The sequence below is a fragment of the Populus nigra genome, chromosome 16, assembly GCF_951802175.1.
Source record: "Populus nigra chromosome 16, ddPopNigr1.1, whole genome shotgun sequence".
Taxonomy (NCBI): Eukaryota; Viridiplantae; Streptophyta; class Magnoliopsida; order Malpighiales; family Salicaceae; genus Populus; species Populus nigra.
In genome coordinates, this window is record NC_084867.1 from 109004 (window position 1) to 121375 (window position 12372).

At 37.1% G+C, this 12372-nt stretch overlaps 2 protein-coding genes across 3 annotated transcripts; both read left to right on the forward strand.

Moving 5' to 3' along the window:
- Window positions 1-1480: 1480 nt before the first annotated feature.
- Window positions 1481-6870, forward strand: LOC133676106 (two-component response regulator-like APRR5). 2 transcript variants are annotated; one of them, XM_062097684.1, is made up of 8 exons: window positions 1481-2093; window positions 3238-3399; window positions 3497-3627; window positions 3732-3887; window positions 4589-4760; window positions 4857-5169; window positions 5299-6070; window positions 6223-6870. In XM_062097684.1, the coding sequence occupies exons 1-8, from the start codon at window positions 1805-1807 to the stop codon at window positions 6328-6330; spliced, it is 2103 nt and encodes a 700-aa protein (XP_061953668.1). In that variant the 5' UTR covers window positions 1481-1804; the 3' UTR covers window positions 6331-6870. The 2 variants fall into 2 exon arrangements, with proteins under 2 accessions (XP_061953668.1, XP_061953667.1); XM_062097683.1 differs by having other exon boundaries at window positions 1490-2093; window positions 4851-5169.
- Window positions 6871-9549: 2679 nt separating this feature from the next.
- On the forward strand, window positions 9550-10984 carry LOC133676315 (NDR1/HIN1-like protein 26). Its single transcript, XM_062097974.1, has 2 exons — window positions 9550-10385; window positions 10692-10984. The coding sequence occupies exon 1, from the start codon at window positions 9720-9722 to the stop codon at window positions 10350-10352; it is 633 nt and encodes a 210-aa protein (XP_061953958.1). The 5' UTR covers window positions 9550-9719; the 3' UTR covers window positions 10353-10385; window positions 10692-10984.
- The last annotated feature ends 1388 nt before the right edge of the window (window positions 10985-12372 follow it).

Below are 12372 nucleotides of genomic sequence, written 5' to 3' on the forward strand. Positions count from 1 at the left end.
AGCTTGGTGGGTTTTATGCCAACCAAGCTCTAAATTTTAGTGATCAAGTGCTTGATCAATTAACTTGATAAGAGAGGAAGTAAACCTTTTTAATGATTCTCTAGATATCACTAGTTCAAATTTCATAAATTTTAGAGCCATTAAAAGTTTATATGATTGTTAACTTTAAAGGTCATGAAATTAGTCAAAGTACACACAAGTTGGTCTTGATACTAACATTAATAAAATAAAATAAATATTTACACAACTATATATATTACTTAAAATTTCCATAATACTATAGCTGTTTTGTTTTAAGATGCATAGTTGGTGGTGCAATACATATAAGGTTTTCTATCCTGTACTTAAAAAATAAAACCTTCATCTTGTGTTATAATGAACTTTATAATAAAATAATAATAATAAGAAAATGACAGCGGCCGCGCGCATATAAGGTTGAGTTGAGCAAGAAGAGGATTTCTAATATTTTTTATGTGCGAGGCAAAATAAGTACTTTTTAAACTTATTTTGGTTGCCATAATAAATTTGTTTTTGGTTTTTATATATATATGATATTTTTTTGTGTTTACAAAACTTATTAATATTTGTTTTCGTTTTTAGTCTGTCTATTTGTGTAACCCTCCACATAAAAAAAGGAATTTATTAAATCCTGAAGAATAGTCTTATATTAAGAAAATATTATTAAAAATGCCTCAAGATCTATTTTATTACTGTCTACACAAGAAGCCTTTCCTTGTTGGAAACAAACCATGCAACATATCACCACCTCCAACAAGGGCCATGCACACATGCAATCTCTTGAGTTATGTTCTTTAACTCAACATTAATAAATATAATCTTTGCTCTTTAACTCGCTATTTTTTTTTATTTATTATTATATTTATCTTTTCTATACCAAGTAAACACATGATTGCGTTTGCCCTACGAAGAATAAACATATTAAGTATTTTCTTGGGATATTGTTTCAGCATGAGTTTTTTTAAAAATCTCAAATTCTTTATTCTTAATTAATTTTGATGTTAATGCATCGTATTCTAGCATCGAGAATAAATTTTAAAAGATGAGAGAGAAACTCGTGCAAGCAAGCAAGCAAGCACCCCGTGTGAAAAGAAGAGGTGAGATGGCAGGCCCTTTGGCGGCTCTGATGCCATGTCCGTCGACAATAGAAGCAAAGACCACAAAAAAAAACACATGTCATTTCTAGCTGACAATGTCAAAGACAAAAGCCATAACCACAAATCAGAACCATCCTCAATGCTCTTCCACGTGGACAAATACTAACCATGAGATGACAACTGTCTCCTTCAGAGCACCAACAACAAATAAAATATCTTAAGGCCCCAACCCAGCAAGGTATCCCGCACTAAAAAAAAATAAAAAATAATTTTAAAAAGCAACAAGCAATAGTACAGGAAAAAAAAAAGAAAAAAGGAAAGCCATATTCCCTTTTGATCCATAAACATGGACCGTACACTACAGGCATTTAGATATTTTGGATGCTCGTAGGGATGGCACACTGTGGATCCTATGATTATACTGGATAGGCAATAGACTCTGTATCACAACCATTGGATCTTGGCCTCATATTAGAGGTGGTGGATTTTTTTCTTTTTGGATGATGAAAAGGAGGTGGTGGGTTATTTCAGATATTTCTTAGAATATTTAGCCAAGGATTAGATATTTTTGTGTTTTATGCTGCACCAAGCCAACAAGAAGACCACGAAAAACCGCGCACGCACACGCAAAAAAAATATTGAGGATACAAAATGTTCAAACTTTAGAGGTAGGGAGAAGCTGTAACATCATGGGAGAGGTAGTGGTTAGTAGTGATGAAGAATTGGAAGTGAAAACAGGAATAGAAACAGAGGAGGGGAAACAGAGTAAAGAAGAAACAGAGAGTGAGACAGGGGAGGTGAAGAGGAAGAGGAAGAGGAAGAGGAAGAGGAAGAAGAAAGAAGGTGACGGTTCAAATAATGGGTTAGTGAGATGGGAGAGATTTTTACCAAGAATGGTATTAAGGGTTTTGTTGGTTGAAGCTGATGACTCAACTAGACAGATAATTGCTGCTCTTCTTAGAAAATGTAGTTATAAAGGTAAGTTGCTTGGTCTTGTTTCTGAATTTGGTTCAATCGCTTCTTCTTCTTCTTCTTTTTGAATCTTGTGTTTATTATGTGATTGGTGAACTGGGTTCTTGTTCGTTTTGATGTTTATGTTGATTTTTTAAAGCATGATAATTGTGATGTGGGCTTGTCTTTGTTTGATGGAGAAATGGAGAAATATTTTTTGTTTGTAACATTATGGCTCTGGGACTCAAGTTGCAGGCTTTTATGTGTATATGTTGGTCTAAACTTGATCTTTGAAGATGAGGTCTGTTAGTTTTATGTGAAGGTTATGATTTGAGGTTAATTTATTGTTAAGCTAGTTATTGGTTGCCATGGTTTCTATTTGAGATGAGGAAAAGATCTTCTTTGTATTGCAATGAGAAATATGTTCTCTTTTCTTTTTTGTTTCCGCCATCTATTAGCTATTCTGGTTTTGATGGATAAGTTGGAACCAGTACAAGTAAAAACTGGAAAAGTACAAGTGCTTTTAATCAGTTCTGATGCATCAGGTACCGAAGGAAAGCTCTAAAAAGCCAACATACATGCTCATAAAGGAAGTCTAGGCTTAATTTGAGAGGAAAGAAAAATAGCTAATCAAGATTTGAATATGAACGAGCCTAAATTGCCCAAAAACAATGACCCTGGAGCTCACAACGGGCCCGAAGCCAGTGGAATGGTGGATTTTGACCTTAAGAGTGACATTAGGAAAAGCTTTTCATGTATATCTTGCAAGTCTCTTACTCTGAGTGAATCAAAGGTTATGGCCATTTCAATTAGACATTGTACCAAAAAAAGAAAGATAATTATCATTTAGACATTCTTGAGTTTCCTAAGCCATTCATGTTCTCTTCAATGCTTTTATATGTGATGAAGCTTGTCTGATGCTCACTAAATAAATGTTTAACATGGATTCATTATTGCTTTGAGATCCTTGACTTGTTGGGTCGGGCTTCTAAGGAGTATTAGCTGATTACTTCCTTTGAATTTTTTATTTTATTTCTACTTGCTAATGCCACAATATATTCAGCACAAAAATAGGCCACACACTAATATGATATTCTTAATGTTTTATAGCATGCTCCATTTTGTAAGTACTGAGATGATTTTCTTCTCTTTTTTCTTTTCTGTTGAGCAGTTGCTACTGTTTCTGATGGCTTAAAGGCATGGGAGATACTGAAAGAAAGACCACACAACATGGACCTCATATTGACCGAAGTGGATTTGCCTTCAGTATCTGGATATGCTCTTCTTACTCTTATTATGGAGCACGAGATTTGCAAAAACATTCCAGTCATAAGTATGATAGGAAGAATTGATTTCTAGATGAATAGAAATGATTTGATTATCCCCAATTATAAGGGAACTTACACCGATGTTTTTGGGTGATTTGGCAGTGATGTCCTCTCAGGATTCAATTAAAACAGTTTATAAATGCATGTTGAGAGGTGCTGCTGACTATCTTGTTAAGCCTATTAGGAAGAATGAACTGAGAAACTTGTGGCAGCATGTATGGAGAAAACAATCTGTATGCCTTCTTTGCACTTGATCATTTTTATATTATTTTCTCTTCTTTTCATTTTAGTTGAAGGTCCATTCTATCTAAAGCCCTAATCAGTTCCTATTTCTCAGTCCCTTGGTGGAGGAAATGGCCCCCATGATGAAAGTGTTGGACAGGATAAGACTGAAGCAACTTCTGAAAATAATGTTGCCGGCAATCATTCAAGTGGTGAAATGGCTTCTATCCAGAGAAGTAAAGAGCAAGCGGTGAAAAGGAGTGATTCTCAGGTTAGCACTCTTCATATATCAGACAGCACATGATGTACTTGGTGCTTGGCTTAGCATGAAACCTATCTTAAATGATGTTGCTTTATTCTTTCATATGCTTCTGTATTAAAAGCATAACTATCATACTACCAATACATATTTCTTTTATAAATAGCGTCAAGTGATGATTTAGTATTAAATGGAAATAAATGCATTTCAGTTCTTTTTGTGGTGAGTTTTGTTTTGTATAGTCGAAAAGGCTGGGAAAATTTCAAGCCAATCCAACCTATTCAGGTTAGGTTGTGGGTTCTTGAAATGTTATTTGGGAAACATGAGTCCATTCTTCAGTTATAGCCTCAACTGAAACCCCTTTGTCAGGTTTAATTTGATTGAGAACTCCCATCTTTTAAATCTTTAGTCATTGTTTGAATTCATCCTCTTAGCTGGGCCATTAATTTATCTCAATCGCTTATTCTAGACTTCAGATTCCATATGAGAATCTTCTTTCGAATGGATTGACTGTCCATCTAGAATGCTGAATCCCTTAGGTGAATTCTGCTCCTGGGATAATTGAATAGCTCAATAAGCTCAAACGTATGTATCATCAGGGACATACATATCTGCATCTAAGAGTACATTTATGGTTAAAAGAAATTTCCTTCCAGTTTAGGTTGGCTACATGAGGTTTGATGTAGAGAGTGCATGTTTTCTTTCTCTTGCAGAGCTCTTGTACAAAGCCAGGCTTGGAAGCTGAGGGTGCCCACATGGAAAACATGCAGGAATTTTTGCAGCCAGTATGGAGCAAGTTTTCATTGACTGACACGAATATACAGAAGCACGAAGAGCATGTGAATTTGGGTCAGAAATTGCTTGTGCGTGATGGTGAAGCTGAAGGTAAAAATACTGAACAATTTCATCTAGCAATATCATATTTGTTAAAGTCTGTAAGGAGAACTAACATTGTGCATGTTTCACTTAAATTAGGTTCAGCTACAGCTGTCTGTGAGGATTCTAATAAAATTACGGTGGACAAGGAAATTACTCTAGGAAGTGGAAGAGTGACAGCTAATATTGCCATCGAGGGCTGTGACAAAATTGGTGCCCTTGCCAACTCTCCTAGAGAAGCCATTGACTTCATGGGAGCATCTACGAATCACAGTTCTTTCAATAACATCGAAATCCACTTTGGTTCTTCTCCACACTTGGATCTTTCCTTGAGAAGATCTCATCCTAGTGGGTTAGAGACTCAAGTTACAGAAGAAAGACACACTCTCCGGCATTCTAATGCATCAGCCTTTACGTGGTGAGTTCCTATATCTATTTACCATATCCTTGATTCATTTTATGTTTAAGCAGTTACTAAATTATCAGGAGATAAACTGATATAGTCTGTAGCATCTGCTTTCTAATGCATTCACCGATGTTCTTGCAGGTACACTAACAGGGCTTCGCAGCTTCCACATTCAGCACTGGCAAATACTGGGAATCGGGAAGAATTCAGGGCCAATTATGACGGAAAAATATCCAGTAATGTTAATGGCTACAACTCTGATGCCTTGAGCCTAGCACCAAGTACTCGAAGAAGTGCTATCTCTCTTGCTGCTGGTCAAACCAAGGAATATGAAATTGTAACTTCATCTTCCAGCGAAAAAGTATTTCCAATCCACATTCCTGTGAAAGATACAAGGTTCAATAATCTATGCAACAGTTATGGTGCTGTGCTTCCCCCAATATTTTGTAAACAATCAGATTTATCACCAATGATGAGTCAAAGCTCAGCTAGCCAGAAAGAACCCATCCATAAAGTGAACCCATTTCAATGTTCCAATTATGGGAGCACCTCTGTACAGCTCTGTGATCGACTTGGTCAAAATGCAAATGATTCCATCAATGGTTCTCTACAAAAGCAAGAAAACAAATTGGATTCTTTGGAAGGTAGAGAACATATTTCTTCCGCCACTGATCAGAGTGCAAGTAGCAGTTTCTGTAATGGAGCCGCAAGTCACTTTAACAGCATAGGCTATGGAAGTGCTTCTGGAAGCTACAGCAATGCTGATCAAATTGCTACTGTCAGTGCTGCTTCTGTGAGCAAGAATGAAGAAGGTGTTTTCACACATAACTCAAACTCTCATCGATCTATTCAAAGAGAAGCAGCTCTAACCAAGTTTCGCTTGAAGCGTAAAGAGAGATGCTATGAAAAGAAGGTATGTAATCTTCTCCACTGCCACAGCAACTAATAATACTATTAGCATTGATTCTTGCTGATTTCAGTGACGAAGTGAGAAACACTTTTAGTTACACTAAATTAGAACAGAAAATATGTGATTCATTGTGCTCACAAGAATTTTATGTGCAGGTTCGGTATGAGAGCAGAAAAAAACTTGCTGAGCAGCGTCCTAGGGTAAAAGGACAATTTGTACGTCAAGTGCACATTGATCCTTCACCTGCTGAAACTGACCAGTAGAGTGGGAGTTCAAGTGATAGTATGATACTGTAATTACAGTCAATTAGAGTGGATTCTGTGATAACTTAGACTTAAATTACCCGGCACTGATTGTTTCTGCCTTTTGCTCTGTTAAGTCTAGAGGGAACAATATGTTAAGAGTATGAGGATGTTCCCGACATCACATTCATGCTGAGCTGATTTCTGGATATGACAGCTTAGTTTTCTATTTCGCAGGTTTTTCTTCCGCACATTTTGCGAGGAACATCTTATCTTAATTTTTTACTGGTAGGTTCTGTTACTTAAAAAACACGTAGGTATCTAGTACATGAACTAGGAAAAACTGCCTTCTTCACGTCTCAAAATATAGTAGGACCAAACCAGCTCATCTGCACCTGTCTTCTTTTTTGTTTCTTTGGCCATTTTCCTGACTACAATGTATCTTTCAAACCATTGTATTACAGATGCTGTAATTTGTTTGATTAAGCTAGTAATAATAGCTTTGTAAAACTACTGTCTCAGCTACACAGATACTATAAACAGGTTTATGTTTATGCCTAATGGCTGTGAACAGTGTCTATTCTTCGTTGTACATAATATGAAATGAGTTCCACTAAGATAGCGGCTATAATTTGCGACTCACTTAGAATGCCTGGAGGCTGGAGCAAATGTAATAGTAATTGAGCAAAATCCATTAAGGGTTTCTATTTTCAACAGCTCTGATTAAATCAAGCCATCGTTTATGGTGCAGTCCTTTTGTTTAATCTGTCTGAAAGCTTTTGAATCTCTTGAAGGCTGGGTAAACGTGCTCTCACATCGTTGTCGATGAACTTGTCCTTCGTTTGTTTCCCCGAGGAGGTCAAGATTTTAGGTTGAATGGACTCTATTGTTGTTTCCTGTGACCAGGACAGTAGGCAAGCTTGGCAGTCACCGATGCAACGATCACAAGTGATTCCTGTTCCTGTGGGCTCAAGTGTGCTTAACATGTTGCATTGGTTCCTTCTCTCTCCTAGAGTGTTTGATATGGTGAAAGTGAAGTTTCAAAAAAGAGGAGTTAAAAGCAGAGGCCATTCAGGTTGCTTGCTTTTTCTCGACCTTTATTTACTGTGCCAAATGGCTCTCTACCTACCAATACCCTTTGAAGGATAATGATAATGCAATGGTATATTCCAAATGTTGGAAAATACGTGGGCTTGAAAACAATTCAATTCTAGGGGGGGCACTGCCATGGATGGGATGTGTTTGCTGTGATTTCAGGATCTGACATAGCTTTTTCTGATTGACTGTTGCCTAAATATTGCCAGCCCACCACCGCCCTAGAAAAGAACGCAAGGCAGGATTGGTGGAAACATAACATTGTCCATCCACAACTACTGCCTCTCGGAGATTTCAATCCTTATCTACCCGAGTTCTTAACTTTGCTTTATAATAGATGTTTCATCTATAACTGTGAATATATGATAATAAGAAAATGATTACTAATCAAGAACATATCAAATTATTATTTTAATGTCCCTTGCTATTATATATAATACATATATCTCCATCATATATTAAGTGATATATATAACCGTAAGTTAGATAGTTGATGAGTTCTTTTTTAATAGGTTAAGCATACAATTCAATACTATATTTTATAACAAAGAGAAAAAAGCAAATTCTAGCCAGAAAAAGAAGAGCAGATGAGAGATCACTAGGATCCTGGGGCCATCTAGCTTTCTTGTTTGATTGGAAGACAAGAAAACAGCAAAACATAAGAGCCTTTCAAAAGTGAACCTAAGAGGATAAAACTACTCTTTCCCTTGATTTCAAACCTCTAATGCCTTGTGGGCATTGCAAGTAGGGTCAATGGTTCCTAGCACTAAATATTCCTTTGGAGATCCTGATTAGGGGGTCCCATGGCTTCATCGTGCAAGGCTTACCTGACCAGTGCACTGATCAAATGATTGGTATTCGTGGCATGCATCGACGGCAGCGATACACGACAACGAATTGTCAAACGGCTGAGATTGTAACAATCATGACACTGACTATATATAGTTTCTCAACATACCTTCTACTATATCAACCCTTTTCTCAAGTAATAAACAATGGCAGCCGCTTCCTAAAAGCTAGTTCAGAGATTCTCCATGTTTTCTCTTCTTTGAACTCTCTACAGTGCACAGCTCAATAAAACAAAAGACACCCTCAACTTGAAAACTCTTAATTAGTCAATCTGTGGTTAGTTAAACGAGAGTATTATCACCATCAACTTATAATATCTTAATCAAAACTTCATTTTCAACACAATTAGCCTTTTACTAGAACACAAGCTGAGCAAGTAAAGAGAGTTATGGAGAAGCCACTAGGCCATTGCATTATTGCTTGCGTACATTACATACTTATCACCACTACTCCGCAAGAAAGGCTACTGGCTACTACACTATCGAGTCTTGCTCTTTTAAAAGCCTTACTTTCCTTACAATTATCATTAAAGTGTTTCCAACGTATCCTATCTTGTCAACCACCATGTTAGATCTACGATCCTTCCCTTGTAAAAGCATGCATACAATAAAAACCTGAAAAGTAAAGGTTGTTGAGAAAATGCATGAACATTGTTTGATAGAAGTTCCCAATCTTAGATACTGGGACCCCAATCAGATGTTCAATGTCCCTCTTTCTGTGAGTGTTTAACCAAAATAAGGCAGAAACTGAAAACAATAGCTCTTCTGATAGGAATTATAGGAGCAGCTGTAATAATCCTGATATCCTATGTACCTGAAAAAGGACTACTTTCATACTGCTCTGGTAAGGTTATAACTTTGAACTGAGCTTGGAAGTGCAAATGACATGGTAAAATGATCTATCAAACGTTAGTGGAAAATAATCAAACAATGACAAAATGAGCATTATTATGTTATGGGGACACGTAAATTCCGTAGAAGCAACTACTTCCTACCCTAACAAATATAAAATAGCATGCACCTTTTGAATTTCTAATTTCATATAGGAAAGTACTATTGACTTCCAAGGTAATGAAAACCAAACAAGTCAGAATGCTTTTTTTCTGAAAAAGGGTAGCCTTGTCCCACTTCAATTTGGTCCTGGCTGTGCATTGTACGTTATATGATCCGTTACATCCAGAGAAAGCAGGGAGCATGAGTTGAATGATCCAACGGTCGAGATGCATGCTTCACATATTAATGGAATTTATAACCATTGAGTTAAAGGTAAATTCAAGAAGCTTAGAAGCAAGTATCTATTAGCAACTCCCATAATCGGGATAAGCACCAGTCAAAATAATTGCTGCTTTGTGTGTTTCCCAGTGCTCCTTTTATTAACCCCGTCATTTCTCCCTTCCTTAGCCCTGTAAACTTGCTGTTCTCCTCCTCTCCCCTTCCCTCTCTCTCTGTTTTGCCTCCCTACTGCAAATGTCTCAAGTCTCCATAAAATCTCCAAAACACTGTGCTAAGCAAGGACTTAACTTCGACAAGCTCTACAAAAAGCTTTTCTTTGCCTTCTCAGGAATCTTTACCACTCTTCTCTTACTAATACTGATGATCTGGCTTATCCTGCGACCTGCCAAGCCTGAGTTCACTCTCAAAGAGGCTGATATCTACCAACTCAGCCTCTCTGGTCCTAACCTTCTCAACTCCTCTATCCAACTCACCCTACTTTCTAAGAACCCAAATCAAAAGGTCAGCATTTACTACGAGGAGTTACAAGTTTATGCTGCCTACAAGGGTCAACAGATTACTGTTGACACCTTCGTTCCCCCATTCTACCAAGGACATCAGGATAGCAATCTATTAACAGCATCTTTGGTTGGAACTGGATTACCTGTGGCTCCATCCTTCAATTACGAAGTGGGGCGTGATCGAACTGCTGGAAAACTAGTTCTAAATCTAAAGGTGAATGGAAGAATCAGGTGGAAGGTCGGAACTTGGGTTTCAGGGCGATACAGAATTAATGTTAATTGCCTTGCTGTTATGGCTCTTGGACCTACTCTCCCAACAGGACCTTTGAGTTCAAGGCAAGGGACTATATGTTCCACCACTGTCTGAATAAGATCCGCCAGGCAACAAACTAAGCTGCTTGTGAGTTACTTCGCACTACCTGCTAAGTTAATTATGTTCGAGTTCTAAATGTTTTTGCTTCTCTTAAGTGTTGTAAATTAGTTATAGTACATGATAAGACTAAAGTTAAGATGATAGTGTCACTGAAAGTTTGTGGATTATGCACTTTATCTTTCATCATTGCAACTTCGATGTCGCTTAGCATGTGATGGTTGAGAGTGAAAAAGCAGGATTCCAGAGATTCTTTTAAGGTGGGTTTTTATGGATTGAAGAGAGTTTTGAGGGGTTCTTGTTTCAACTTTGCTTCTTTGCATGTCCTCTGAGCAGAAAGAAACGGCGTGAGAATGATAGAGATGAGAATCTGAGGAGAAAAGGAGATAAAAGGCGGGAAATTTACACTCTACCTTTGCTAAGAATGAAATATCCACGTCAATCCCTCAGCTTTAATACTCACAAGATAACATTATTCTAGCCACAACTACTGGGTCCCTATGGCCATTAGATTTCTGGAATCTTTTCTCAAATTCACTTTCTTTTCTCTGGATTTCAACCATACTCATGTTGTGGAATTGGATCTGTATGCTAATGAATATACTAAAGAACATACTAATTCCAGGTAATGGAATTTGCTGTCTCTGAAAGAGCTGAAAACACTATTAATCAAACACATCTGATGCTACGAGTGAAGATTGAATTCAAGATACCGATATTTCTTTCCCTTCTTATCCCAGCTATCCTCTCCCCACTCCCCTTGTCCATGTAAAACAACAATCATTCAAACTATCCAAGGTAAAATTGTAAACCAAAGCTAAAATATGTTTTACACCAGAGGCCAAACTTATGCATATAAAGACAGGAATATACTATTATAAATTCTTCCCTCATGGAAGGACAAGGGTTTAAAGGAAGCACATACAAGTGCCACCAACTTTAATATTGCAATTCTTTTTTTTCTTTCTTTTTTTTTTTCCATTTGGTACCTTCTATTGGCAAGGTCTGAACATCACAGCCACATATAAGCCAACTATCAAACACTCAATGCCATTTTGTGACTAATAATTGATGTTGTGGTGAAAGAAAAATGTGATACAGACAAAGATAGCTCCACCGCTATTTTTCTTAGAAAATATAAAATTTAAAGAAACAAGAAACATTTATTGCCACAATTTTCAAAAGTGATCAACCTTTTCAAGATCTCAAAAGCTAGCTGCTTTCAACCTCATATACGTTTCTGGTAATTAATAAACCTTGAGAACTTGCTTTAACCAGGTTAAATGCAGCACAAGCTCAGCTAAGGGGAAGAGAGGCAACCATGAAGCAAGCATTACTGTTAAATGCGGTTGATAAGCCTTTCAGCTCAAAATATGCCATCTATTCCAAATTAAAGCACTCTAGGAGGACACCAAACAAACATTCATATTCCTTTTTCTTTGAAAATCCTTCCAACCCATTAACATATTTAAAAACTCAGGATCAAAAGCAACTTAAAATACCAACTCCACACCCCTCTATAGCCAAACCTTCAATTTTGTTCCTAGTTTTCAAGCAGCAGCAGCAGCACCACCACCACCAAACAGGTAAATCATCTCCACCAAAACCAGTTGAATAAAACAAAAATTACACTTCATCGTAGTTGGCAAAGAAATTCCATGGTTACTGTCCTACCATTTTGGGGTTCTCCACAGCATAAACTTACAATCAAAATGTGCGATTGAGGGAGGAAGAAATATGGAAGCGATATCCATGTGGAGAGATAGATAGAGGAGATGAAACAGATAGAGCTGGAGAGAGAGGACATGAGACACAGATACAGTATCTTGGGGTCAAATTTTCATAGATATATTCGAGTGGTTTTTTTCGAAACACAACTACTTTGCTAGTTGAACTCACTTGAAATTTGATTAAACTGAATTTTATGGCGGAAGCTTTCCTTCCAAACAGACTAGAAAACTAGAGAATATCTGTACTTTTGTCTAAAATGGTAGGTCATAATCACAAGCAGGCTCCA

What these genes read in the sequence shown, in the direction of transcription:
- LOC133676315 (XM_062097974.1), top strand. Translation starts at nt 9,720, where the DNA reads ATGTCTCAAGTCTCCATAAAATCTCCAAAACACTGTGCTAAGCAAGGA.
- LOC133676106 (XM_062097683.1), top strand. Translation starts at nt 1,805, where the DNA reads ATGGGAGAGGTAGTGGTTAGTAGTGATGAAGAATTGGAAGTGAAAACA. An exon ending in CAAAAACATTCCAGTCATAA is followed by an intron (nt 3,400 to 3,496) that starts GTATGATAGGAA and finishes GTGATTTGGCAG; the next exon opens with TGATGTCCTCTCAGGATTCA. An exon ending in TGAAAAGGAGTGATTCTCAG is followed by an intron (nt 3,888 to 4,588) that starts GTTAGCACTCTT and finishes TTTCTCTTGCAG; the next exon opens with AGCTCTTGTACAAAGCCAGG.